This window comes from Trichoderma virens, assembly GCF_000170995.1.
Source record: "Trichoderma virens Gv29-8 chromosome Unknown TRIVIscaffold_87, whole genome shotgun sequence".
In the NCBI taxonomy this organism is placed as follows: domain Eukaryota; kingdom Fungi; phylum Ascomycota; class Sordariomycetes; order Hypocreales; family Hypocreaceae; genus Trichoderma; species Trichoderma virens.
This window is the reverse complement of record NW_014013662.1, coordinates 895,442-917,921: the sequence shown is the minus strand read 5'-3', so window position 1 is coordinate 917,921 and position 22,480 is coordinate 895,442. Positions and strand designations below refer to the sequence as shown.

At 48.5% G+C, this 22,480-nt stretch overlaps 9 protein-coding genes across 9 annotated transcripts; 7 read left to right on the top strand and 2 right to left on the bottom strand.

Annotated features, from left to right (window-relative positions):
- Positions 1-1,178: 1,178 nt before the first annotated feature.
- Positions 1,179-2,264, top strand: TRIVIDRAFT_44914 (uncharacterized protein; the record flags this gene model as incomplete). Its single annotated transcript, XM_014096853.1, has 1 exon — positions 1,179-2,264. A coding segment is annotated over one exon (1,086 nt), but the record flags the coding sequence as incomplete, so codon positions are not given.
- A 60-nt stretch (positions 2,265-2,324) lies between these two features.
- TRIVIDRAFT_132552 (uncharacterized protein) lies at positions 2,325-5,703 on the top strand (the record flags this gene model as incomplete). The annotated part of the gene is made up of 3 exons (XM_014096852.1): positions 2,325-3,827; positions 3,889-4,918; positions 5,285-5,703. Coding segments are annotated over 3 exons (2,952 nt in total), but the record flags the coding sequence as incomplete, so codon positions are not given.
- A 1,634-nt stretch (positions 5,704-7,337) lies between these two features.
- On the top strand, positions 7,338-10,015 carry TRIVIDRAFT_182748 (uncharacterized protein; the record flags this gene model as incomplete). The annotated part of the gene is made up of 1 exon (XM_014096851.1): positions 7,338-10,015. The coding sequence occupies one exon, from the start codon at positions 7,343-7,345 to the stop codon at positions 9,851-9,853; it is 2,511 nt and encodes an 836-aa protein (XP_013952326.1).
- A 1,971-nt stretch (positions 10,016-11,986) lies between these two features.
- On the top strand, positions 11,987-13,344 carry TRIVIDRAFT_216746 (uncharacterized protein; the record flags this gene model as incomplete). The annotated part of the gene is made up of 1 exon (XM_014096850.1): positions 11,987-13,344. The coding sequence occupies one exon, from the start codon at positions 12,133-12,135 to the stop codon at positions 13,150-13,152; it is 1,020 nt and encodes a 339-aa protein (XP_013952325.1).
- A 174-nt stretch (positions 13,345-13,518) lies between these two features.
- Positions 13,519-14,782, top strand: TRIVIDRAFT_216745 (uncharacterized protein; the record flags this gene model as incomplete). The annotated part of the gene is made up of 3 exons (XM_014096849.1): positions 13,519-13,822; positions 13,900-14,592; positions 14,645-14,782. 2 exons carry the CDS (start codon positions 13,581-13,583, stop codon positions 13,997-13,999), a joined length of 342 nt encoding a protein of 113 aa, XP_013952324.1.
- A 406-nt stretch (positions 14,783-15,188) lies between these two features.
- TRIVIDRAFT_45183 (uncharacterized protein) lies at positions 15,189-15,879 on the bottom strand (the record flags this gene model as incomplete). Its single annotated transcript, XM_014096848.1, has 2 exons — positions 15,189-15,514; positions 15,576-15,879. 2 exons carry the CDS (start codon positions 15,877-15,879, stop codon positions 15,189-15,191), a joined length of 630 nt encoding a protein of 209 aa, XP_013952323.1.
- A 617-nt stretch (positions 15,880-16,496) lies between these two features.
- On the top strand, positions 16,497-17,418 carry TRIVIDRAFT_44869 (uncharacterized protein; the record flags this gene model as incomplete). The annotated part of the gene is made up of 2 exons (XM_014096847.1): positions 16,497-16,519; positions 16,599-17,418. The coding sequence occupies 2 exons, from the start codon at positions 16,497-16,499 to the stop codon at positions 17,416-17,418; spliced, it is 843 nt and encodes a 280-aa protein (XP_013952322.1).
- A 174-nt stretch (positions 17,419-17,592) lies between these two features.
- On the bottom strand, positions 17,593-20,122 carry TRIVIDRAFT_89180 (uncharacterized protein; the record flags this gene model as incomplete). Its single annotated transcript, XM_014096846.1, has 9 exons — positions 17,593-18,055; positions 18,107-18,231; positions 18,292-18,653; positions 18,715-19,078; positions 19,136-19,254; positions 19,313-19,412; positions 19,474-19,629; positions 19,693-19,758; positions 19,817-20,122. The coding sequence occupies 9 exons, from the start codon at positions 20,063-20,065 to the stop codon at positions 17,773-17,775; spliced, it is 1,824 nt and encodes a 607-aa protein (XP_013952321.1).
- Positions 20,123-21,007: 885 nt separating this feature from the next.
- On the top strand, positions 21,008-22,324 carry TRIVIDRAFT_44837 (uncharacterized protein; the record flags this gene model as incomplete). Its single annotated transcript, XM_014096845.1, has 1 exon — positions 21,008-22,324. The coding sequence occupies one exon, from the start codon at positions 21,008-21,010 to the stop codon at positions 22,322-22,324; it is 1,317 nt and encodes a 438-aa protein (XP_013952320.1).
- Between the last annotated feature and the right edge of the window lie 156 nt (positions 22,325-22,480).

Below are 22,480 nucleotides of genomic sequence, written 5' to 3'. Positions count from 1 at the left end.
GATGGGCCAAGAATGCAACTATTAGTTCAAGCAGGATGGTTGTTACGGAACAATGAGAAGGGCATGTGTGTAGGCATTTCCAGGCATTGCTCTCCAATTCGTGAGTCGAGTTAAAGAGTAGTCAAATGAGCTTTATCCAGGGCAATAACAACATATTTTCTTTTCCATGATGTCGAACTTTTCTTTAACTTACGCTCAATAGATACTTGAAATGCCCAGATATTGTATGTACAATACATTTCCGCCCTTGGCTGATCAAATACGTCTCTCTACCTACCATCAAAATATCCCGCTGAAGCCATCTTATTAGGCATAAAGAACTTGAACACCTCTACTTTCGCCTCTTCAACTTCAACAATCACGCTCTCAACTTCAACTTTGTAGATCCCGTCCTATTGTACTTGTAAGCCTTATTCACGATCATCTGTAATTTGGAAATGCGTTTAGTGATTACTTCGAAGCCTCTGACTATGCCGAATTTGGTCTCTACGTTATGGTTAGAGAATTGGACTGATGTTCCTCTGCGATTCATTAAGAAAAACACCTCGACAGAATAACAATAATTCACAGAATGGTCGCGGTGTATACTTATAAACAATGTGGGGGCGGGCCTAGGACGCTCCGCCGGGGACAGCTGACTCAGGGAGAAAATGGAATTGGTGATTTGTACGATTAACAGATGATTTGTACTCTCTCATGAGTTTGTATGATTTGGTGTGAGTGTGCAAAGGCGAGCGAATAGGAGGTCTTGGTGTAGAGTTGGGCTATCAATAAGAATTGTTGAAGTACTGCAAGGAATATATATACCTTATGAGCTTTCGGCATATGATGCATCTGTAACATCAAGGTAATTTATATATAAATAAGAAGCTAAATTTTAAGATCTGACTAACTTAGGGTGTACTGCGAAGGAATATTCCTAATGCAAGGCCTTTGTCTCGTTCAATCATGAAGAGTGAGGTCCACTTTTGCAGTAGCTCTATTGGTGCCTAATGCTTAATAAGTATCCAAGGACTAGAGAGCCCAAGGCATGATAAATGCCCAAGTCCATTCTATATTAAATCCAAAGAAACCCCAATATTATCTATTAGTCTTGACTTTTGAAACCACTATTCTTTAAAACCTCTTTATCATAACCACTATATCTTAAACATCTTCTGCTTAATTAATTCGTTGGCATGACAAACTCTACAGTATCTCGCCCTGTCAGTCGCGAAGAGTTTGAGATCGCGATTGTGTGTGCCATACCGCTTGAATACGATGCTGTAGTGATTCTTCTAGACCAATGTTGGGATGAAGGATGCGACCCATATGGAAGAGCTAGGGGGGATTATAACACTTATACGACTGGATCTATCGGCAGCTTCAATGTTGTTATACTTCTTCTTCCTGGCACAGGAAAAGCAGAGGCAGCAAGCTCCGCAGCTAGCCTCCGATCGAGCTACCCGGGGGTCAAGCTCCTTTTTTTGAACGGAATATGTGGCGGGGTGCCGAATGTGAAGGGTGAAGAACTCCTTTTGGGCGATGTTATTATCAGCAAAACTGTTGTACAGTACGACATCGGCAACCAGTATCCGGACGTTTTTAAAATCAAAGATACGATTGAGGAAAGGCTCGGTAGAGCAAGCAAGGATATCCGAGGATTCACTACTATTCTAGAGACAGAACTCGAGAGCCACCGTTTGGAGGAGCGAGCTGCTTTTCTCCTTGATGTGATTCAGAGAAAATCCGAAGAGGGACATCAAAGACGCCGAAAGCTATACACATACCCAGGGTCTTCAAATGATAAGTTATTTGAAGCAAGTTATCGTCATAAGCACCGCATTTTGCCGACATGTGAATGTTCAAATGGTTATCAGGAGGAAGGTCCAGTTTGCGAGGACTCCAGAAAGCTTTCATGTAATGAACTGGGCTGTGATTATGCCCGCTTAGTACCGCGCAGTCGTCTTGAGGAGAAAAAGAAATTTGAGATGGACGGAAACATAAAAGACGCTCAAGCACCCTCTATTTTCGTTGGACGAGTTGGTTCAGGGGATACAGTGCTCAGGTCTGGCATTGATCGAGATAGACTCGCTAGAGAGCACGGTATTCTAGCCTTCGAAATGGAGGGATCCGGTATCTGGGATGAATTCCCATGCATTATCGTCAAGGGCATTTGCGATTATGCTGACAGCCATAATAACACAGACTGGCAAAACTTTGCCGCTGCCACTGCGGCGTCAGTTGTCAAAGGACTCATCGAGCGTTACCCCAAAACCGATGAGCCAGACACTTCTTTGCTTGCGAACCTGTCAATTTCTGCAAAAATTGAAGACTCCAAAGAAAATAGAGCATGTTTGAGAGACCTGCACAGTACAGACCCTGAGGACGATAAGAAGCGCATCCAAATGACCAAGGGTGGTCTGCTACGAGACTCATATGCCTGGATTCTGACAAACGATGCGTTCCAGCAATGGCGCAATGACCCCCAATGCCCCCTTCTCTGGATCAGGGGTAATCCTGGAAAAGGGAAGACGATGCTGTTATGCGGCATTGTGGATGAGCTGGAGAAATCCACTGCCTACAACCTCGCTTACTTCTTTTGCCAACAGACCGACTCTCGTATTAACCATTCAGTGGCTATTCTGCGTGGTCTGATATTTATGCTAGTCCGCAAGCAGCCGTCTCTTATGCCACATATCCGAAAAAAATACGACGATGTGGGCAAGGCCGTGTTTGAAGATCAAAATGCTTGGGTTGCTCTTTCTGAAGTTCTGATCAACATGCTTCAAGACCCCGGCCTAAAGGATGCAATCTTGATTATTGATGCGCTGGACGAATGTTCCCAGGGCTTGCATCAGATTCTCGACTTCATAGTGAGGAGCTTGTCTTTATCTGCTCAGGTCAAGATCTTAGTGTCGAGCCGTAACGAGTTAGATATCCAGAAGCGACTAGAAGACGCTGAATGTACGTCAAGTGTGAGCCTTGAGCTCAATTCGACTTCTGTTGTTGCAGCCATTTCCTCCTACATTCAATACAAAGTCTGGGATCTAAGGCTAGACGATGATGTCCAAGCCGAAGTCGAGCAATATCTCACCAAACATGCAAACGGTACCTTTCTCTGGGTGGCTTTGGCCTGCGATAATCTCAAGAGAGTTCCAAGTTTTCAAGTACGCTCCGCATTGGCTTCATTCCCTCCAGGACTTGACCATGTGTATGAGCGAATGTTGGAAAAGATTTTTGGTCCGAATGCGAGCGACCTTGGGAGGCGGATTCTAGCTACTGTTCTCGTTGTCCACCGGCCTCTGACCATTCTGGAACTAAATTCTCTGGTGGGTTTTATTCCAGAAGGGATTGGAGAAAATGAGCAAACACTCTACGCAATTTCCGAACAGGTGATGGGTCTTTGTGGCTCTTTTCTTGTTGTGCAAGACGAAACGGTTTATTTCGTTCATCAATCCGCCAAAGATTTTCTTATCAATAAAGCCGATGACATTTTCCATTTAGGGAATGTCCACCTTCAAATTTTCTCTGCATCTCTCTCAAAGATGAATATGACGCTAAAGAAAGATATATACGGTTTGGTTGAGCCAGGATATTCCATATACGAAATTCCCACTATGAATCCCGATCCACTCGGCGCTGTGCGGTATTCATGTGTTTACTGGATTGACCATTTTCTCAGCTCGTTTCCAAAAGACAGCTTCGGAATCGAATCGAATGACTCATACTACACACCTATCCAAGATTTCTTTCAGGCAAAGTATTTATACTGGTTAGAGGCACTGGTTCTCCTACGCAACATTCCGCAGGGAGTTATTAAAATGCAGAAGCTAGAGAAGCAAGCAGTAAGCTAACCCAGTCTGCACTATCCAACATGTTTGTTTTATTGACCCGAAATGACAGAAGAAGGCAGAACTAGCAGCGCCAATAATAGACCTTATCAACGATGCCTGTCGGTTTATCCAGGAGTTCGCAGAAGCCATACATGAGGCGCCTCTACAAACTTACGTATCGGCTCTGCTTTTCAGCCCGCAAAGCAGCCTCATTCGTCAGCTTTTTGAGAAAGACATGCCGAAGTGGGTTATTGTAGGGCCAAAACTGGAACCAAACTGGCGTCCGCGGATGCTGGAAGGACATCGAGGGCCCATCAATTCAATCGCTATTTCAGGCAAAGGTGACCGGCTAGCGTCCACATCCTGGGATAATACTATAAAGATCTGGGACACTGACTCGGGTATATTTGTGTGCACAATTTTCTGCGATGATGGGTGTGATGGAGCTGTGTTTTCACCTTTGGATAGTAACGAGCTGGCATCTTATAGTCGGATCAGCATAACACTTTGGAATCTTTCGACAAATGGGAATCAAAAAAAGCTTCTGCCACAATGCAACAGTCGTATAGGATCAATCGCGTTCTCTCCTAGAAGGCAAAACATCCTTGCGTTGTGTACTAATGCCGGTGTTGAGCTCTGGAACACTGCTACATGCGAACTTATATGGATGCGTACGGCGTGGTGTGCAATGAATCTCGTCTTTTCAACTGATAACGATTTACTGGCATGGTACTCTCGGAATGCTATGCAGATCCTAGATTTGACTACTGGCGAAATCATCCACAGAAGAGAATCTACAAATATCAAAGGCATTGTATTTTCGTCCAACTGCAACTTCGTTGTGCTCGAAACCTGTGGTTATATCGATCTCTGGGACTCAATGATGAACAGGATGATATTGAGGCTTCAACATGACGAGAAAGATGGTGTCAACAACCTTTGTTTCTCAGCCGACAGCAGTTTATTAGCGGCAAGTATTAAGACTGACATCTGGATATGGGACACTAGTTCAGGAAAATTAGTTCAAAAGATTACCGTTGAGATGTTTCGTCGAATGGCTTTCTCAGCAGACAATGAACAGCTATTTGTTGGCTCTCACTCGGGTCATATCATTGTGCTGGATATTGACGGAGCGAGCCACATAGTTGATACAGAGCTTAAGATACACAAGTTTTACGCGTGGTCAAAATTCTCCCCTAATGGCAATTGCTTCATTACGGCTATGAGGGGTGCAGTTATACTCCGAGATTGCATTTCCCAGACATCTACCCTCATTTTGACAGGATACCCTATTGTTTCGCCGGATTCCACGCGGTTGGCTTTTTCCCAGGGATTGGGCTTACAAATATGGAGCATAAATTCACATCCTCCAAGAATTCTATTTCAAAAAAAATTTGCCGGATTATTCACCCAAGACACCGCAGCCTTGTCTCAAGATTGGAAGCAAATGGCCATTCCGTCCAAAAAAGGCACTATTAATATATGGGATACCTCTTCTGGAAAGCGTTTGTGGAAGCTGAAACAATCTGTGGTAGACAATACGACGTTACTATTCTCACTAGATGGCAAAAGGCTGGCAGCATTTTCTCTCAAGTCAAATAGATTTGAATTATGGGATCTTGTATCTGGCAGACGTACGACAACCAGCTTCCAGGAAATTAGCTCACCAGAGTCATTTCATTCTTTTGTAATGGCCTTCAACACTATTTTTCATCTTAAAGGCTTGCCCAGCCCCAAAGATAGTTTTCGCGACATATTCGACAAGGCAGCGCACGTCTACGGAAATTTAGGTCTCCCGGCCAATGAAAGCAGCTATAGCATTACGGAAGAGAACACTTGGGTGACTTGGAACAATAAAAGAGTTCTTTGGCTTCCGCCAAGGTATAGGCCAGCTAAAAGAAATAACTGGGATGCTAATGGTAGGTGTATTGGCTTGCATACTTACGAATCGTTAATTATTGAATTCTGTTGCGATACGTGCCCAGCAGAACTTAGCAGTAGTTCGAACAAAATATCATGCAAGGAGAACTTCATTGGGAGGTATAGAAACATAGGGAAGACAAAGCGAGTATCCGCTAGTAATTTCAAGACTTTTTTGGGGCCCTTTGGAGATATATTCTCTTAGAATTGAAGGACCAAGAGATTGGCAGAAATCTTACATGAAACATGGATTGATTACATAGCCTTTGAATAAACGAGGTTAGTATTGGTGAGATCAAGTTACACGTACCGAATATTTAAAAAAGAACACGACACTTCTATGGAACACTTGAGTGTTTCTAATACAAAGAGTAAAGCGGAAAGTGCCTTGAGGTTTCAACCACGATTAACCTATGTGTAGTTTGTAGTCAAAAGCAATGCTGTTAACCACGAGACGAAGAAGGTGCATATGGGAAGTTGATCTTATCTAATGAGGCCAAAATTTTATAATACCCAGTAGCGTCAGTTGGCGAAGAGTGATCAAGATGTGTTGTTCATGAGTTAGACGTTCCAGGGGATAAAAAGGATGATATCGATGAATACGAAGCCGAGTTCGACCGTCTCATTAAAGAAGCCCTGGGAAAGAACGTACTTGAATGTACTTCTCCTCAGACATCTCCTTGATAGAAGGTCAACTATCTAGACAATAGGTTTAGTGCCAATTGGTCTTCTATTCGTAATTTTCTTCTGCCCGATAAGGGTAAAAATGACAGGGGCAAGATTATCAGTGGCCGCGCTCGCTACTGTTCTAGCTGCCACACTTCTTCTGGCTATAAAAGCGCATGAAGACTTGACCAAAGATGCAAAGGTAGATAATCGTCTGGAGCAAGCACGAACAATAGGAGGTATGAACAAGGTATTTAAATCACTTGGCCAGCAAAAGCCAGAGGCTGAAAGCACAAGAGGTTTCCAAGCTCCGACCATATATTGTTGATAAAACCGTGCTTCATAAAACTTGATCACAAATGATTAGCGATCTTTCTTTGAAGTAGCGGAAGACGCAAACTAGTAGCTTATCATTTATTTACTACTTTTCTTGCCGACAAGAGTCCATTTAGTCCTGTAGTGGTCAAGCTACTTAAGAGCCAAATCCCGAGAGTGCAAAAAGACTCGTCATCCTGATAACCTGTACTTGGAGGAAGTAGTAGTCGAAGCCTCGGTATAAAATTGCACAGCCACATTAGAGCGCCACAGACAACTTCGCCACACTTATATCCGGCTGCCTGCAAATGTACTCGTAATACGCAGAGTAGCGTACCCATCTCTAGCTCTCCATCCCATAAATCTATTAAATGGCTGCCTCGAGTGAATTCGTACGCAAACGCGTAACTCAGAGGCGAATCCGAAACACTAATAATCTAGCACAGCGGGGAGAGTGGCAAAAGATGGCGTTTAAACCACGCTGAGAGGGCCGTTCACAGCCGCCAAAGTCTGCCTGCAATGGTCGACTTGTTTCTGTATATAAAAAGGCATCGACTTTCTAGCAATTGACAGGAAGCCCTTTGATTAGTAAATCTTCAATTCTTCTACTTTTAACTTGCAAGGTGATGGGATCTATGCTGTTAAACTCTCAATCTGCAAATCCCGCCATGGCCCCAACGCTCGGGTCTTCGCTCGAAGCCCAAGGTCTCGCAGACGAGCAGAGGGGCCTGCTGGATCTCATCGATAAGCTCCAATTCGCTCAGCTGGACAATGTTAAGCTGCCCCAGATTGTCGTCGTCGGCGACCAATCCGCCGGCAAGAGCTCTGTTCTCGAAGCCCTCAGTGGCACCCCTTTTCCTCGAGATGCCGGAGCCTGCACTCGCTTTGCGACAGAGATTCGTCTGCGAAGAGCAAAAGAAACAAATCTCAAAGTATCCATTATTCCAGACAAAAATCGCCCTTATAATGAGCAGGCTCGCTTGCTACAATATGGAGGCGACGTTGGCATCGACACGCCCTTTGACGCCATGATGAGAGAAGCCACAGAACTCATTGCGCCGCGCAGTATACCAGGCCGCTTCGCCGCCCGCGATATCCTCGTGGTCGAAAAGACGGGGCCAGAAATGCCCATGCTAAGTCTTGTTGACCTGCCCGGCCTCGTCCGCGTGGCCAACCGAGACCAGTCCGAGGCGGACATCCAGACCATCGAGGCACTCTCCGATCGATATATGAAGAGCAGCCGGACCATCATTTTGGCTGTTATCGGCGGAAACAATGACTATGTGCAGGCGCCAATCTTGAAGAAAGCTCGCTACTTCGACCCTTCTGGCTCGCGCACTATTGGCGTCTTGACAAAGCCGGACATGACCGAAGGCATTGGCCTCGAGGACAAGTTCATCGAGCTCGTGACGAACAAAGATCGAGAAAACAACTTCAAGCTCGGCTGGTACATTCTGCTCAATCCAGGACCGGGAGAGTACTGGTCGTCTGCGGAAGAACGATCGCGGCGCGAGGCGGATTTCTTCACAAAAGGCAAATGGGCCGCTCTGCCGCCTCACATGTGGGGGATCGAAGCATTGCGACAGAAGCTCAGTTCCCAGCTCCAGCGACACGTGGGAAAGCATGTCAAGTCACTCCGACGACAGATTCAACAGGCCCTTGAGCAATGTGAAACCGAGCTCAAGGCCATGGGCTCTGGAAAAGACACCATTGAGGAGATGCGCTTCGAAATGGGCGAGCTCTTCTCCGCATCAGGCAATCTCGTCACGCCTGCAGTCAACGGTAATTACAAGAACCCAGTCGGAGAGTCCTTTTTCGCGAGAAGATCCAGCCCCAAGGGAACACCTCCACAGAAACTGCGGGCGCGTGTCCGTGAAGAGAGTGAAAGGTTCTCCCGCCTATTCCGCCAACATGGTAGCAAAGTCAACTTTTCCTCTTCTGGTTCTGGCATGAACCTACCAGCAGCAGGAGTTGTCGATGACCAGTCCAAAAAAGAGTTTGCGCAGAGGGAAGTCGAGCCGCTGCTCCGACAGATTCGCGGTAATGAACTGCCCCTTGATTCCAACCCCAGGGCTCCGTATATACTGTTTCAGGATTTTTCTCGAAACTGGCCCATTCTCGCTCAGGAATATAAGGAAAACGTCGGAGTCATTTGCAACGAGTTTCTTGCTGATGTGATTGATCATGTCTGGCCCTTGAGGATGAGAGATCCCCTGCGATTCCATTTCCTGGAGACAAAGATGAAGGAAATGATGGACGAGGCAGAGAAGGAGCTCAAAAGATTGACTGACGATCTTGAGTTGGAAATCCAGCCATATGATCCTGAATACGAACAACGTCTCATCAGATGGCGCTCGGAAGCTACTCAGAATGGCGGCACCTACACCGAGGCCGAGGAAGTGCTCGAGAAGATGCTCATATACTACGACCTCACGGCGCGGATATTCACTCGCAACACCATTACTCAAGTTGTCGAGAGGCACTTGCTTTTGCGAATGCTCGGGCTCTTCAACCCCATTGAGATTTTACGCATGCAGAATGCTACCGTCGAGGCTATTGCGGCGGAGAATAAGGAGACGCGAGACCGCCGGACGGCATTGAAGGCAAGGAAGGCAGCCATTGAAGAGGCACGAAGCATATGTGCCAGCCTGGCGATGAGAAGCGAGCTACGGGCATATGAAGATGAGATGGAAGACGAAGTTGCGACGGACGACGAAGGCCATTCCAGGAATGACTACAGCTCCAAGCGCTTTTCAGTATCGTCAACACATGAAGCCGTCCAGCAGCCTCTCACATCACAAAACCCGCCAGTGCGTCGCAAGAGACGAGAAGAGCGGCCCCGGCCATTAATCAATGTCGACACCACGCAGCAAAGGCCACTGGTTCCTCAACAAAGCCAAGAGGATTCCCAGACCAGCGGAATAACGGCTGCCCAGGAGTGGGATGAATCGTATTACACCACAGCCCAATCGGCACCGCATCATGCGCCCCCACCGCCTCCTCCACGGCCCCAAAAGATAGGATTCGAGGACGGCGAGAGATATGACGCTACTCCAAGAGTTGATCGGAACAAGGAGAGCGCGAGACAGAAGTTGGCTTCGGTGATGAGATTGGGAGCGCAGAATTCGCAGGGATGAGAGGATTGATTGCTTTATCGCGGTATAAATTTGACTCAATTTGAATTGTATATTTTGCAAAGGCAACTGGGTGGATATAAACTGGTAAATAGCTTTTTGGAATGTAAGATTTAGAAGGAATAACATCCTGCTCTCAAAGAATACAAAGACCTTATGACTGCCATTCATTATTGGTGAAGACAATTTGGCCGTCAAACGAGCTTATTGTTGATGTTATTTGCGTGGTACAGTCCTGCTGCCCTGCTAATAGCCCTGAAACTCGATACTGGGCCTCGGTCACATAGAACATGATGCAATATTCGGCCGGGATTTGGAGAGTAATTAACCTTGACACCAGATTTTTTTGCCGAGTTTTGCTATCAATTTCCCCTTCTAGATATGGCTTTTATTGGCATTGTTGGTTGAGCACCGGCTATAGCGGGATCGAAGTCCAGGAACAGCTTGCACTTGATACACGCTAACGCTCGATCCTTCAGGATGCTTGGTACGTGCGATGGCATGCTGAAAGGATGAGCGGTATGTAGATGGGCGCCGATTATTTGCGACTGGTCTGATGCATAATTTCCTTTTCCCAGATGTATCATGGGGGGCGCAGGAATCGAGGAGGGCATCTGCGATCTTTAGCATCCAAAGTACAATGACATGACTTGTCTTTGGCAAATCGTGCTGCTTGACACGCTTGACACGCTTGACGGCGATTCGTTATCCAGACTGCTCCACATTTTTGCAACTTCGGGATCCGCAAGACGACTGCCGGTTTCTTATGGAGCACTGTTGCAAGCGCAAGTGTTGGAAACCACCTCGTTATCGGATAGCCCGTAATAGTAAAGCGAAATATCGAGAGCGACAGTCGATTCATGGCCTTGCAGTCGATTGTACTCCGTAAAGCAAATGGGACAAGTGTCCTCTGAGAGCGCAATGATCGGGTATGATACCCGTCGTCCCTTCATGGGAGGAGATGCCCGTCAAATACCCAGGCAGACAGCAGCTGATGAAGTGGATGCGCAAGCCATATCAACTGTCACCCGGTAACTGACGATAAGGGGAAGACCGACAAGGAAACATGGCCTGTTGAGCATTTTCATTTCGGCATCTCGTCCAATGAGTGAGTGGGTGAGTCATTGCAGAACTGATTGCTTTGCATGACGAGGCATGTCTTGGGTCTCGAGGTCTCGAAGAGTCGAGGGCGTCGTCATCGGGCAGCGCGTCTAGTTGACGAGAAGAAAAAAATCTGCGCTTAGATTCGTTTTTCTTCTAGTCGAATCTCGAGACGGCGCAGATGAAGTACTATGTAATCCAAGGGCGTTGTTGGTCGGCGCTCGGAGGACAAGCTGCCCAGGTTTTAGCATCGCCAAGCTGCAGCCACCAGAGCGCCACGCGGGCAACAATCTACCCGAGCGGCAGCGGCTGGCACCGACATGTGGATGCGCAGAGGTACCTCCCAGGTTCCTCTAATACCGAGAATGATGGCTTGATGCGTGAATAACTGGACCAATTTTGTATGAATTATGCAGCAGAAAAATATACATTATGTTATGATACATTATCTACAATCTAATTAATATTTTTCATAGTTTATTTCTCAGAAATCATCACCATATTGTGACCATGTCCCATGATGTAAATCACCAACATCTACCTCTCCGCTACTCGCAACGGCATCTGTCCCCCAAAGCGCCATAAAATAAGCCACCAGACGCCACAAAACGCCAACCGGCCCAAAGTTCCCCCTCGCTAGTCTCCGTGCCGCCGACACAGACACGCTTCCAAGCTTCTCAAGCCAACCAGGGTCACCAAAAGCACGGAGCACGGAGTTCCACAAGGCTCGACCCTGACTCTCTGATTTCCCCGTCGGGCTGGCGTCTGTTAAGCTTATTGGGGCCTTCGTTCTCGCGATTTCTTAATCCAGCCTGCGCAGCCCATTTCCGAGCAGTCGGGCATGACCTCACTTGCGAACTGCAGCCGTTGTGGCGCATTTTGGGCTGGTCGCGATGTGGTCCGATGGGGTGTCGAAGGATGCGGCGAGACGAAAGAGATGGTCTGCGGTGACGACAGTGGGGAGGGAAGACGTCCAGGGGAAATAAATAGGCCGCGATGCCGCTGTCCAGGGAGATGGAAGAAACAGCTCAGCATCGCAACCAAACAAAGCAATCACAACTCCTCTTCTCTATTATAATACAAATACAACATCTCGCCACCTTTTGACAAAGAGTCTCACCACTTGCACACAAAACCTCAACACCATCATCACCACAATCACTCCACCAACAACTCACACAATGGCCCTCCCCAACCGCAAAGTCGTCATCACCTCCTTCGGCCCTGCCTCCACCAGCCTCGAAATCGTAAACTCCACCATCCAGCCTCCCTCCAAGGGCCAAGTCCAGGTCAAGATCCACTATGCAGGCTTCTCCGGCGCCGACATCAACATGCGCCTCGGCATCTACCCCCTCCAGAAAGCCGCCCCTCTCACTCCCGGCTACTGCTTCGCCGGCCGCGTCTCCGCCAACGGCCCCGGATGCTCCAAGTTCAAGCCCGGCGACATGGTCACGGCTATGACAAAGTACGACTCTGATGCCGAGTACATCAACATCGAGGAGAAGCATCTCATCCCCGTTCCCGAGGGCGTTGATCCCAAGCAGGCCGCCGCCCTTGCCCTTGACTGGACCACCGCCTACGGTATGGTCTACCGCGCTGCAAAGGTCAAGGCTGGCCAGCGCGTCTTCATCCACGGCATCAGCGGTGCTGTCGGCCAAGGCATCATGTACCTCTGCCTTCTCCAGGGCGCAACCGTCTACGGTACTGCCGCAGAGCGAAACCACGCTGCCCTCAAAGAGGCCGGCGCTCACCCCTTCCTCTACACCAACAAGGACTGGATCAGCGCCATGAAGGAGCTTGGCGGCGTCCACGCCGTCTTCGATGCCCTAGGCTTTGAGAGCTTCGACGAGTCCTACTCTATCCTGACCAGCACCGAGAGGAGCATCGTCGTCGCCTACGGCAACAACCTCTCTTCTCTGACTGGCGGCAAGAAGCGCTCTCCCTGGCCCTCTGTGTTCAAGCTGATGGCCAAGGCCCTGTACTTTTGGTCCAACAAAACGACCACCTTCTACTTCATTACGCGTGATCAGAGTACTTTCCAGCCCGAGTTCCGCCTGCTGCTCAACATGGTCAAGGAGGGCACCATTACCGTGCCCATCAAGGCAGTCTGGGACCTTGACGATATCAAGCAGGCTCACGAGGCTTGGGGTAAGGGTGCTGGTATGGGAACTCCGGTTATACGCATTGCCTCTGAAGCTTAAGACATTCGCTTTAATACTGATTTCCTTTGTTGTTGTTGAACATTATATCGAAACGTTGCCTAGATCTACAGTGGCTTTTCATTTGTTTTTTTGTTTTTTCTGTTTTCAATTCCCATATAGACCGATGTTTTCTTTTTCCCTTAGTGATAGCGAATAATAGCAAATAGCAAATACTAATACGCCTCATCTCTCAATCACTCAGAACCACAATTATGCTTACCTAGGTACTGAACCCAAACCTCATCCCACACAAGTGATGTCATACCCCCTTGACGTCAACACCAGATCACCACCCAAGGAGGCAAATCTCCAAATACAGCTTTACATACAACCCCAAAACCACCCAAATCTCAATTCCAATCTTCGCAAAACCGAAATTTCAATTCAATTCAATCCAAACTCATAATAAAATAAAATAAAACAAAACAATGGCTTCATCTCTCCACCTCCGCAAAATCCCCTCCACAAGCTTCATCCGCACCTCCATCCGCCCATTCCACCAAACCGCCCCACGCCTTATTCCCGCCATCAAAAAAGAAGGCGATTCAAAACCACAGCAGCAACCGAAAAACGGGACCGTGCCACAGCCCAAAATCTCCAATCTCAGCATGCCCGGCGTCAACAAGTCGGAGGACCTTACCGAGGAGCAGAAGGAAGAAGTGCGGCAGCAGTAAGGAAAATACCCTCTTACACCAGCACAAACTGTATAAATGAGAGAGGGAAAGGCTCACGAGTTATTGTGATTAGCAACAAGGACTTTGACAAGAAATTCGATCATGGCCACACCGCGCCAGACGACAAGGTAGACAAGAAGTTCTGGGAAGGGAGCGCAGGTAGCAAGGAATGATGCGCATCAACTCAATTTCCGGACATGTATTTTATAGCTGCAAGAGCACAAGAGGGCCGCAAGGATAGTGTAAACGGTGTTACGACATGAACACATAGGCTTTTTTGGGAATTTCCACACATGGCGAAAGGTTGCGACATTTGGTGGCGCTTGCAACCATACACGACAGCACGCCTAGTGCAAGACACGCGTTTGACATTCAATGATGATGATGATGATGGAATTGCCATTACACTCTTTTCGGGCTCAATGGCAGCTCCTTGAGAGCAATGGATAGGTCTAATATCAATAGATATGGGAAATTGTAAACAAATCTCTTGAATATTGGTGACAGATACTCCATATGACAGGTTTATCAGCTCATAGCTGCGTAAATTTTCCAAACATCTGCGGCTAATGCGGTGAGAGAACATGCCGCACGCTATCGCTGACAACCCCCAAACGCGAGCAACGCTCTCTAATGCAACGGGTTCAGTATCAATAGAGCGGTCACTCCTCCATCAGACTTTAGGTTGGTTAGTGCGTCCCACAAGCGGCACGGAATCAAGAGCGGTGATTCTATGCGACTTGTTATATCAACCTCCTAATCCCACCTATAAACATGTTATTAAAAGCTCCAACAGCCTGGAGCCACGGATAACTCACGAATCTATGAAATACAGCCAACACATAACGGACTAGGGAAGAGGTAGACCTCATCAAGTCAGTCTTTTCTTTTGTTGAAGCAATGGGGAGAGCTAGATGCGGTAGCTATAATGCCACTCCTGTTGCCGACGTCGATTCGCTCCGTGAAAGTAATACTACCATCAAGGTAGCTGACATGTATTATTGCCGAAACAAGGCCGGTTTCAGTGCTGGGATAACCACAGCCGGATGTATGCTATTAGCTTGGAAGAGCTTCGGGGTCCAGCCTCGTCTTCCACCAACCAGCCGAAAGTAAACAAACAGAAGGCTGTGCGATTTTCAATATAGGACATGAAACATTGAGGAAATAAGAGAGTGAGACTTTGTCTCCGCCGAGTCGGTCCCTTGCAAAGGAATAGACTTTGGCGATTAAAGCCCATTTATTTCTGTAAGGGTCTTTGTCCCAAAGAGATGTAGCATCCTAGATGCTCGGCGCGGCGCATATCCCAGAGACTCATTCGAAGCAGCGTAACAACTTTCTCCAAGAAATGGAACCATCATGTTCTCATGGCCTGTCCATTCCGGAGCCAGCCATGTCCCCGATCAAGCCGCGAACCCAGTCGACAACGGCCTTGACCATACCCTGAGGTTTACTCTTGCCGTCCATGCTGCGGACGGGCTCCGTGCCCATTGTAGGCAGCACATTGTCGCCCGCAGACAAGCTCACAAACAGTGCAAACGGCACCAGCCAGACACACAAGCCAAAGTATGACGCTATCATGGTGAAGGTAGGAACGTCCACCTGCTCGTAGTACGACGTTCGGTTGTAAGCTCGCGCTTGGCTGTCGGCAAAGTGTCGAAACCACACATAGTGATCAAACAACACCAACACTAGCATCCATATTAGCACATGCCACTCATTCGCGTCAAAGAATCAAGCTGGGCTGCATACCACACGACAGCAGGAACAGCGGGTCACTGAGCTGCACGTAGGGGAACCTCCTCATGTTGCCCAGATAGACGACATGCGACACAATCCCCAGGACGGTCGCCCAGAAGGGAAATCCATCAATTAGCCATAGCACCACCTGCACGCCGATGATGATTTGAATCAGCCGTGTAAGTAGCTTCTTTGCCAAGACGGTGTGTTCCTCCACAAGCTCTGAAAGGTAGTAAAGCCCCGACGCGATGGATAGCGTCAGGAAGCAGAAGCCAAGAATGGCGCCGGCGTAGCCCAGCAGAGGGAGAATCCACATCTTTGTTGAAGCTTATATCGACACGCGCAACGTTTAAAAACAGATGTATAGAAGAATAGAAGCTTTGGGAAAAAAGAAGAGTGGAAGAATAAAGAGAAGAAGAGGTCGTATTAAACAAGGTTAGCTGTGGACACGTTCATGTGCTCGTGAATGGGATGAGCTGCATGGGATCTCGTGGGTCTGTCGTCATACGGAACTAAAGCTTTTCCCGCTCCGAGGCAAGTCGAGAAGAATGCAAACGAAGCGATGCATGCAGCTGTGCGATGGATAATTGCATGAAAACGAAATTATTTATGTCGAATGGCTAAAAAAGATAAGAATTCTGTAAATAATGCCTTAATAATTGCTGTGAGACTGTTCCACTGCTATTGTAATGTAGACCGTCATCACATGTGAGCTTGGCTGTTACGGTATGTAGCATGCAGGTCATGCTTATCGATAACACCCACAAAAAAATGTCACGATGCGCCGCCCCAGCGCAGCCTCGAAGACCCAAAGCAGGAAAAAAATCAAGACAGCCAATACATCTCACACAACCCTTCTCACAGGGCGCATTGGACGGAATTACAAGTAACTACCGCCAATTCCTAGACAAACACACACTATAAACTCCCACAATGTCTCGCCCCGAGGACTCTCTGTAAGTTCCTCCCTTCAACCTTGTTCCCCCGCTATCATCATCATCACTTTCTCCTTCTTCGTTGCTAACTTGATCCCAGCGCGGCCGACGTCCACTATGACGACACCGAAGCCCGCAAATACACAACCAGCTCCCGTATCCAAAACATCCAAGCCTCCATGACCCGCCGCGCCCTCGAGCTGCTCGACCTGAAATCCCCGTCCTTCATCCTCGACATCGGCTGCGGCAGCGGCCTCTCCGGCGAGATCCTCTCCGCCGTCGACCCCGAGGACGGCGGGCCGCACACCTGGATCGGCATGGACGTCTCCCCCTCTATGCTCGACATTGCCCTGCAGCGCGACGTCGAGGGCGACCTCATGCTCGCCGACATTGGTCAGGGCGTGCCCTTCCGCGCGGGCACGTTCGACGCCGCCATTAGCATCTCCGCTATTCAGTGGCTCTGTAGCGCAGAGTCTAGCGAGACCTCGCCTACTGGACAGCTGAATCGCTTCTTCAACGGCCTGTATGCTTCGTTGCGTCGTGGAGGCCGCGCCGTCTGCCAGTTCTATCCCAAAAACGACACCCAGCGAAACATGATTACCCAGGCGGCTGTCAAGGCGGGCTTCGGCGCGGGTATCCTCGAGGACGACCCCGGTACCAAGAATGTCAAGCTGTATCTTGTCCTCACCGTTGGCAACAATGGCGGAGAGGGCGGCAACACGGATATCACCGGTGTCGTGGACGGCATGGACAACGTGGACGTTTTGGATGCCAGGAAGAGGCTCAAGGCGAATAACGCCCAGATGAAAAAGGGAAGCAAGGCATGGATTGTCAAGAAAAAGGAGCAGATGGAACGCAAGGGCAAGATCGTCAAGGCTACATCCAAATACACGGGCCGCAAGCGTCGGGTACAATTTTAAGAGCTGTATGTCGATGTTAGGGGCCGGACTCGTGATGCATGGTATAGGCGTTTGTGGCGCAATTGGCTTTTGGAGATTTTTTAGACATATATGATATATATGAAATTGTTGATACCCTCTATCAATCAGGTCAACTCTATCACTTCACAACCTTGTTAGAGGAATCTAGATTTTACTTCCGAGGAAAGTATTCATTGTTTTTATTCATCACTATGAAGATGCCGTGCTTTATAGAACAACATTCTACTCATATTCGTCAATATTTCATCCTTTTCCGAGATTCCCCTCGTCATGATCCAGTTTTTTTCTTCGTCTTGCTTTTTTTCCCTTTTTTTAAGCTTTAAGGTTCGTCTTCTATGCCTGTGCGCCCTCAGCAGGCTTCTCTGTTGAGCCGCTGGTCTGCTCTGGCTTCATGGTAGGGAAAGCCAGGACTTCTCTAATGCTGTAGTTGTCGGTCAAGAACATCATCATTCGGTCAATACCCATACCCCAGCCACCGGTGGGAGGGAGACCGTGCTCAAGAGCCTTGCAGAAGGTCTCATCAACACCCTGGGCCTCGTCATCTCCCTGGGCCTTCTGTCGGGCCTGCTCCTCGAATCGCTCACGCTGTTCAGCGGCGACGTTCAACTCGGTGTATCTTTACAGATGTTAGCAACTCATAACTACAAAGTATATGTGAGCCACTTACGCGTTGGCAATTTCCTTCTTGCAAACGAAAGCCTCAAATCGCTCGCAAAGGCCGGGGACGCTACGCGAGCTCTTGGCGAGAGGAGACATCATCTTGGGGTGGCCAGTAATGAAGGTTGGGTTAATCTAGACAATGGTGTTAGCCAATTTGGATATTTATAATGCTCGACCGTCAAATCAACTTACGCATTGAGACTCGAGGAACTCTCCAACAAGGGCGTCCAGCATGCGAGCGTTGGTCAGAGGAGGGTTGCACTCAACACCAGTCTTCTTAAGGATTCTTCGGAAGAACTGGTTGGCCTCATCGGTGTGAAGCTCGTCGGCAGGAGGGAACTTCTCGCCGACACATTCTTCAAGGGTGGAGATCATCTCAATTCTGCGCCATGGGCCCTCCCAGTTGATCTCAACCTCCTCACCCTTGATGTTGTGGTACTTGGTCTTGTAAGAGCCGTGGATGTGCTTGACCAGGCCAGTAACGAGCTCCTCAGTCATGTCCATGAGGTCATTGTAATCAGCGTAGGCCATATAGAACTCCAGAGTGGTGAATTCTAGAAAGGGAATAAAAATTAGTTCCATATTAAGCTTAGAAGTGACAAATTCAGAACATACCAGGGTTGTGAGTCAGATCCATGCTCTCATTTCTGAACTGTCGGCCCATCTCATAGACTCGGTTCAATCCACCGACAACGAGCATCTTGAGGTAGAGCTCAGGAGCGATACGGAGGTACATATCCAGGTCCAGATCGTTGTGGTGAGTAATGAACGGCTTGGCAGTGGCACCACCGGCCTGGGCGTTAAGCATGGGGGTCTGGACAGCGATGAAATCCCGGTCATCGAACCAGCGGCGGATGTAGGAGTCGACCTTGGCACGGGTGATGAAGACATTTCGGACGTTGTCGTTCATCATGAGATCGAGGTAGCGCTGGCGGAATCGCTGCTCGGGGTTCTTGAAGCCGTAGTGGTCATCGGGGATCTAAAAAGGAGTCAGAACAATGGAACATGGATGAGTCACGCGATCACAATGGCCTACCTGGTGCAAGCATGGCGACAGAAGAGTGACCTCAACAGCCGCAATAGAGAGCTCACCAGAGAAATCGCCGGTTCCCTGCTTGGTCTTGGGGTTGGTTCGAGTAGGGTAGCCTCGAATGCCTAGATCAAAGCGAGTTAGAGAGGTTCACTGTCAGACAACAAAAGTCAATCTACGAACCGATGATATCACCACGGCGGAGGTTGAGGTGCTGCTCGTCAAAGTCAGGAGTACCCTCCTCACGGTTATCAGCCTGGGCAAGAACTTGAAGTCGAGTGCCCTAATCAATATTAGCTTAAGATTCAACATTTTCAAAAAGCAAGGGCCGTGGTAAGACATACCTCGGAGCGGATATCGTAAAAGTACAGCTTGCTGCCTGCTGAACGGCGGACGTAGACTCGACCAGCGAGAGAAATCATCTTTTCCTTGTTGGTCTCGCCGTTCTTGAGGTTGCAGTACTCCTGGGAGAACTTGCGAATGTCATATGTGACGTGGAACTATGAATTGGTGAGCAACCAGTGCTGTCTTGGCTATTATTGCCAGTATCTTTAGGAGCGTACCTTGTGGGGGTAGGCCTTGCCCTTGGCATGGAGGTCGTTGACGGTTCTTGATCGGATCTCGAAGTACTATCGTCATCCCGAATTAGCATCTTGCTTCGCCGTATCTCGAATTAACACCACATACCTGGTTCGGGGTGAGCTCCTTCTCGGCAGCCTCGGCGTTCTTGCTGCCAGCGGCCTGCGCGGGCTTCTTGTCCTTGTTGGCAGCCTCCTTCTCCTTCTTAGCAGCCTCCTTCTCACGGGCCTTCTGGCGCTTCTTGAGCTCGGTCTTGGAGATCATCTCGCCAGTGACCTCGTCAAGGTGCAGCTTGCCAACAGCGGCAGCGGCAGCATCGACGGCAGCATCGCCGGTAGTGGGTTGATTGTCCGCCATGGTGCGCGATTTCAGTGGTATCTGATGTGGTTTGGCGGAAAATGGGAGGATATCGTGCTTGAGTCGGGTTAAATAAATAAGAAAAAAAAAAATATCACAGTCGCAGAGTCATAGCAGAAATCGGAGTCACCCCGCCATGCGACCAATGGAGGGGTTGGCTGCCAGGGCTTTTTTCCTTAAAATGGACGGGAATTCATTTTCCCCGATCCGGCCAATACTTTTGCACTTTGACTCAGGCTATGCGTCCGATTCTAGCTCCAGCATGCCTGAGGGATGAGAGTAGATATGCTGCATCTATTTTATCAGCAATTTGTGGAAAAATTGCTGGAATGAGATGAATACTACTACTAAATATAGATGGCATTTTTTCTGGTTAGATACAGCCATTGGTACCTTGCCTAGTATATTGAAACACCTCAAGCACTCTGTACCCATTTTGCACCTACCTATGTATCGCCACAGCATCAGCCAGAACCCCGCTATACCACAAGTTACATAGTAATGCATGCAGGTTGTATCAATTGATTATGTCACATCTGCCACTCAGCCGACGAGCCGCTCGGACAAAGACTCACCGAAACGGATGCACCTCCAAGAAAATCAGTTTGAAAGAGTAGACCCTGCGGGAATAAACGTATCAACCCCAAGTCGTAGCTTCAGTTTCTCTCTGTCAATCTCCGTATTGAGGGGCTGGGTCTCGTATCTCGCCGGCTAAATGACTAAAAGGCGGCCCTCAACTAATACCACTATCTACCTATCTCACTCTCACCAAAAACACCACTTATAAGCCCCCTCTCCTTCAACTCCCTTCTATAAACTTTACACAGTGCTCAAATTGTCTCATCTTGTCATCGCATCTGACAGTTTCTCAACAAGAAAAAAAACAGGAACAACATACAAGACACAAACAAGAGGCGCAACCACTTACATCAGCACTTCATCATGGCCCTCTCATCCAGAGCCTTCAAACTCACAACCCCAGATCCCTCTGGCCCCATCCTCTCAAACAACTGGCATCCAACCCTCAATCCATCCGGCTACGTCAACCTCGGCGTCGCAGAAAACTACCTCATGCACAGCTCCCTCCAGGAGCACCTCCACGCCAACCTCAAAGTTCCCACCTCCGCCTTTACCTACGGCGACTTCTTCAAGCGCAGCCGAACCGCCATTGCAAGCTTCCTCACCAAACATCTCGAAGCAGTGCTTCCTATAAAGCCCGAACATGTTGCTGTTGCGAGTGGCTGTACTTCGGCGGTTGAGCATATGGCGTGGGCGTTTGCTGATCCGGGAGACTTGATTCTTCTCGGCCGGCCTTACTATGGTGCCTTTCCCGGCGATGCGACGCTTCGCACGGGGGCAAGGCTCGCGTTTGTCGATTTCGGAGAAGATGACCCCCTGGGAGTGAATTGCGTCAAGAAATACGAGGAGAGGCTCCTCGAGGCACGAGCAAACGGCGAAAAGGTCACCGCTCTCCTCCTGTGCCATCCGCACAACCCTCTTGGAAGATGCTACTCTCGAGACGTCCTCGTGGATCTACTCAAGTTCTGTAACAAATATAAGCTTCACCTCATCAGCGATGAAATCTACGCCCTCTCGATATTCGAAAACAAAATCGACACGAATCCCCCTCCGGCACCATTCTACTCTGTCCTATCTATTGATCCCACGGGACTGATAGACCCAGCTTATGTGCATGTTCTCTGGGGCATGTCCAAGGATTTCGGCGCAAACGGTTTACGATTAGGTGCCATCATTTCTCAGCACAACGTAGATTTGATGACGGCGTTGGGTCCCGCCGTGCTGCTCTCCTCGGTGTCTTCCCTGTCAGAACATGTGTTTGCGAATGCACTTGAAGACGACGTCTGGGTCGAAAACTACATCAAAGAGAACCAACGAAAACTCGCCTCCTACTACGAATACATTGTGAACTGGGCCAAAGCCAACGACATCGTCTACGCCACCGGCGCCAACGCCGGCTTCTTCATCTGGGCCGACCTAGGCAGAACATATCTCAAGCATCAGGACGCCAAACCCGAAGATCTCGACCAGGTTGTCATGGATGCCCTGCTGAAACACAAAGTATTTCTCGCGTCGGGCGTGCGCTTCGGATCAGAGAAGCCGGGCTGGTTCCGCATTGTCTTCTCGCATGATATGGAGTATTTGAACGAGGGCCTTGGGCGGATCGTCGCTGCATTGACGACGCCTGGGCCTTCGAGGGACATGTCGAACTTGTCGATAGATTTGGATGTTGCTTTTTGAACGGATTAGAAAAATTGGTGGCAAAAGAGTATATGGTTTCTATAGATGTACTGGGTTGAATATTTTATACAGGAGGAGAGAAGAAAGAAAATATATCATGTGAGTGTACATGTAATAGCAACTCGATATCAGTCGCATGAAGAATCTAAAATCTGT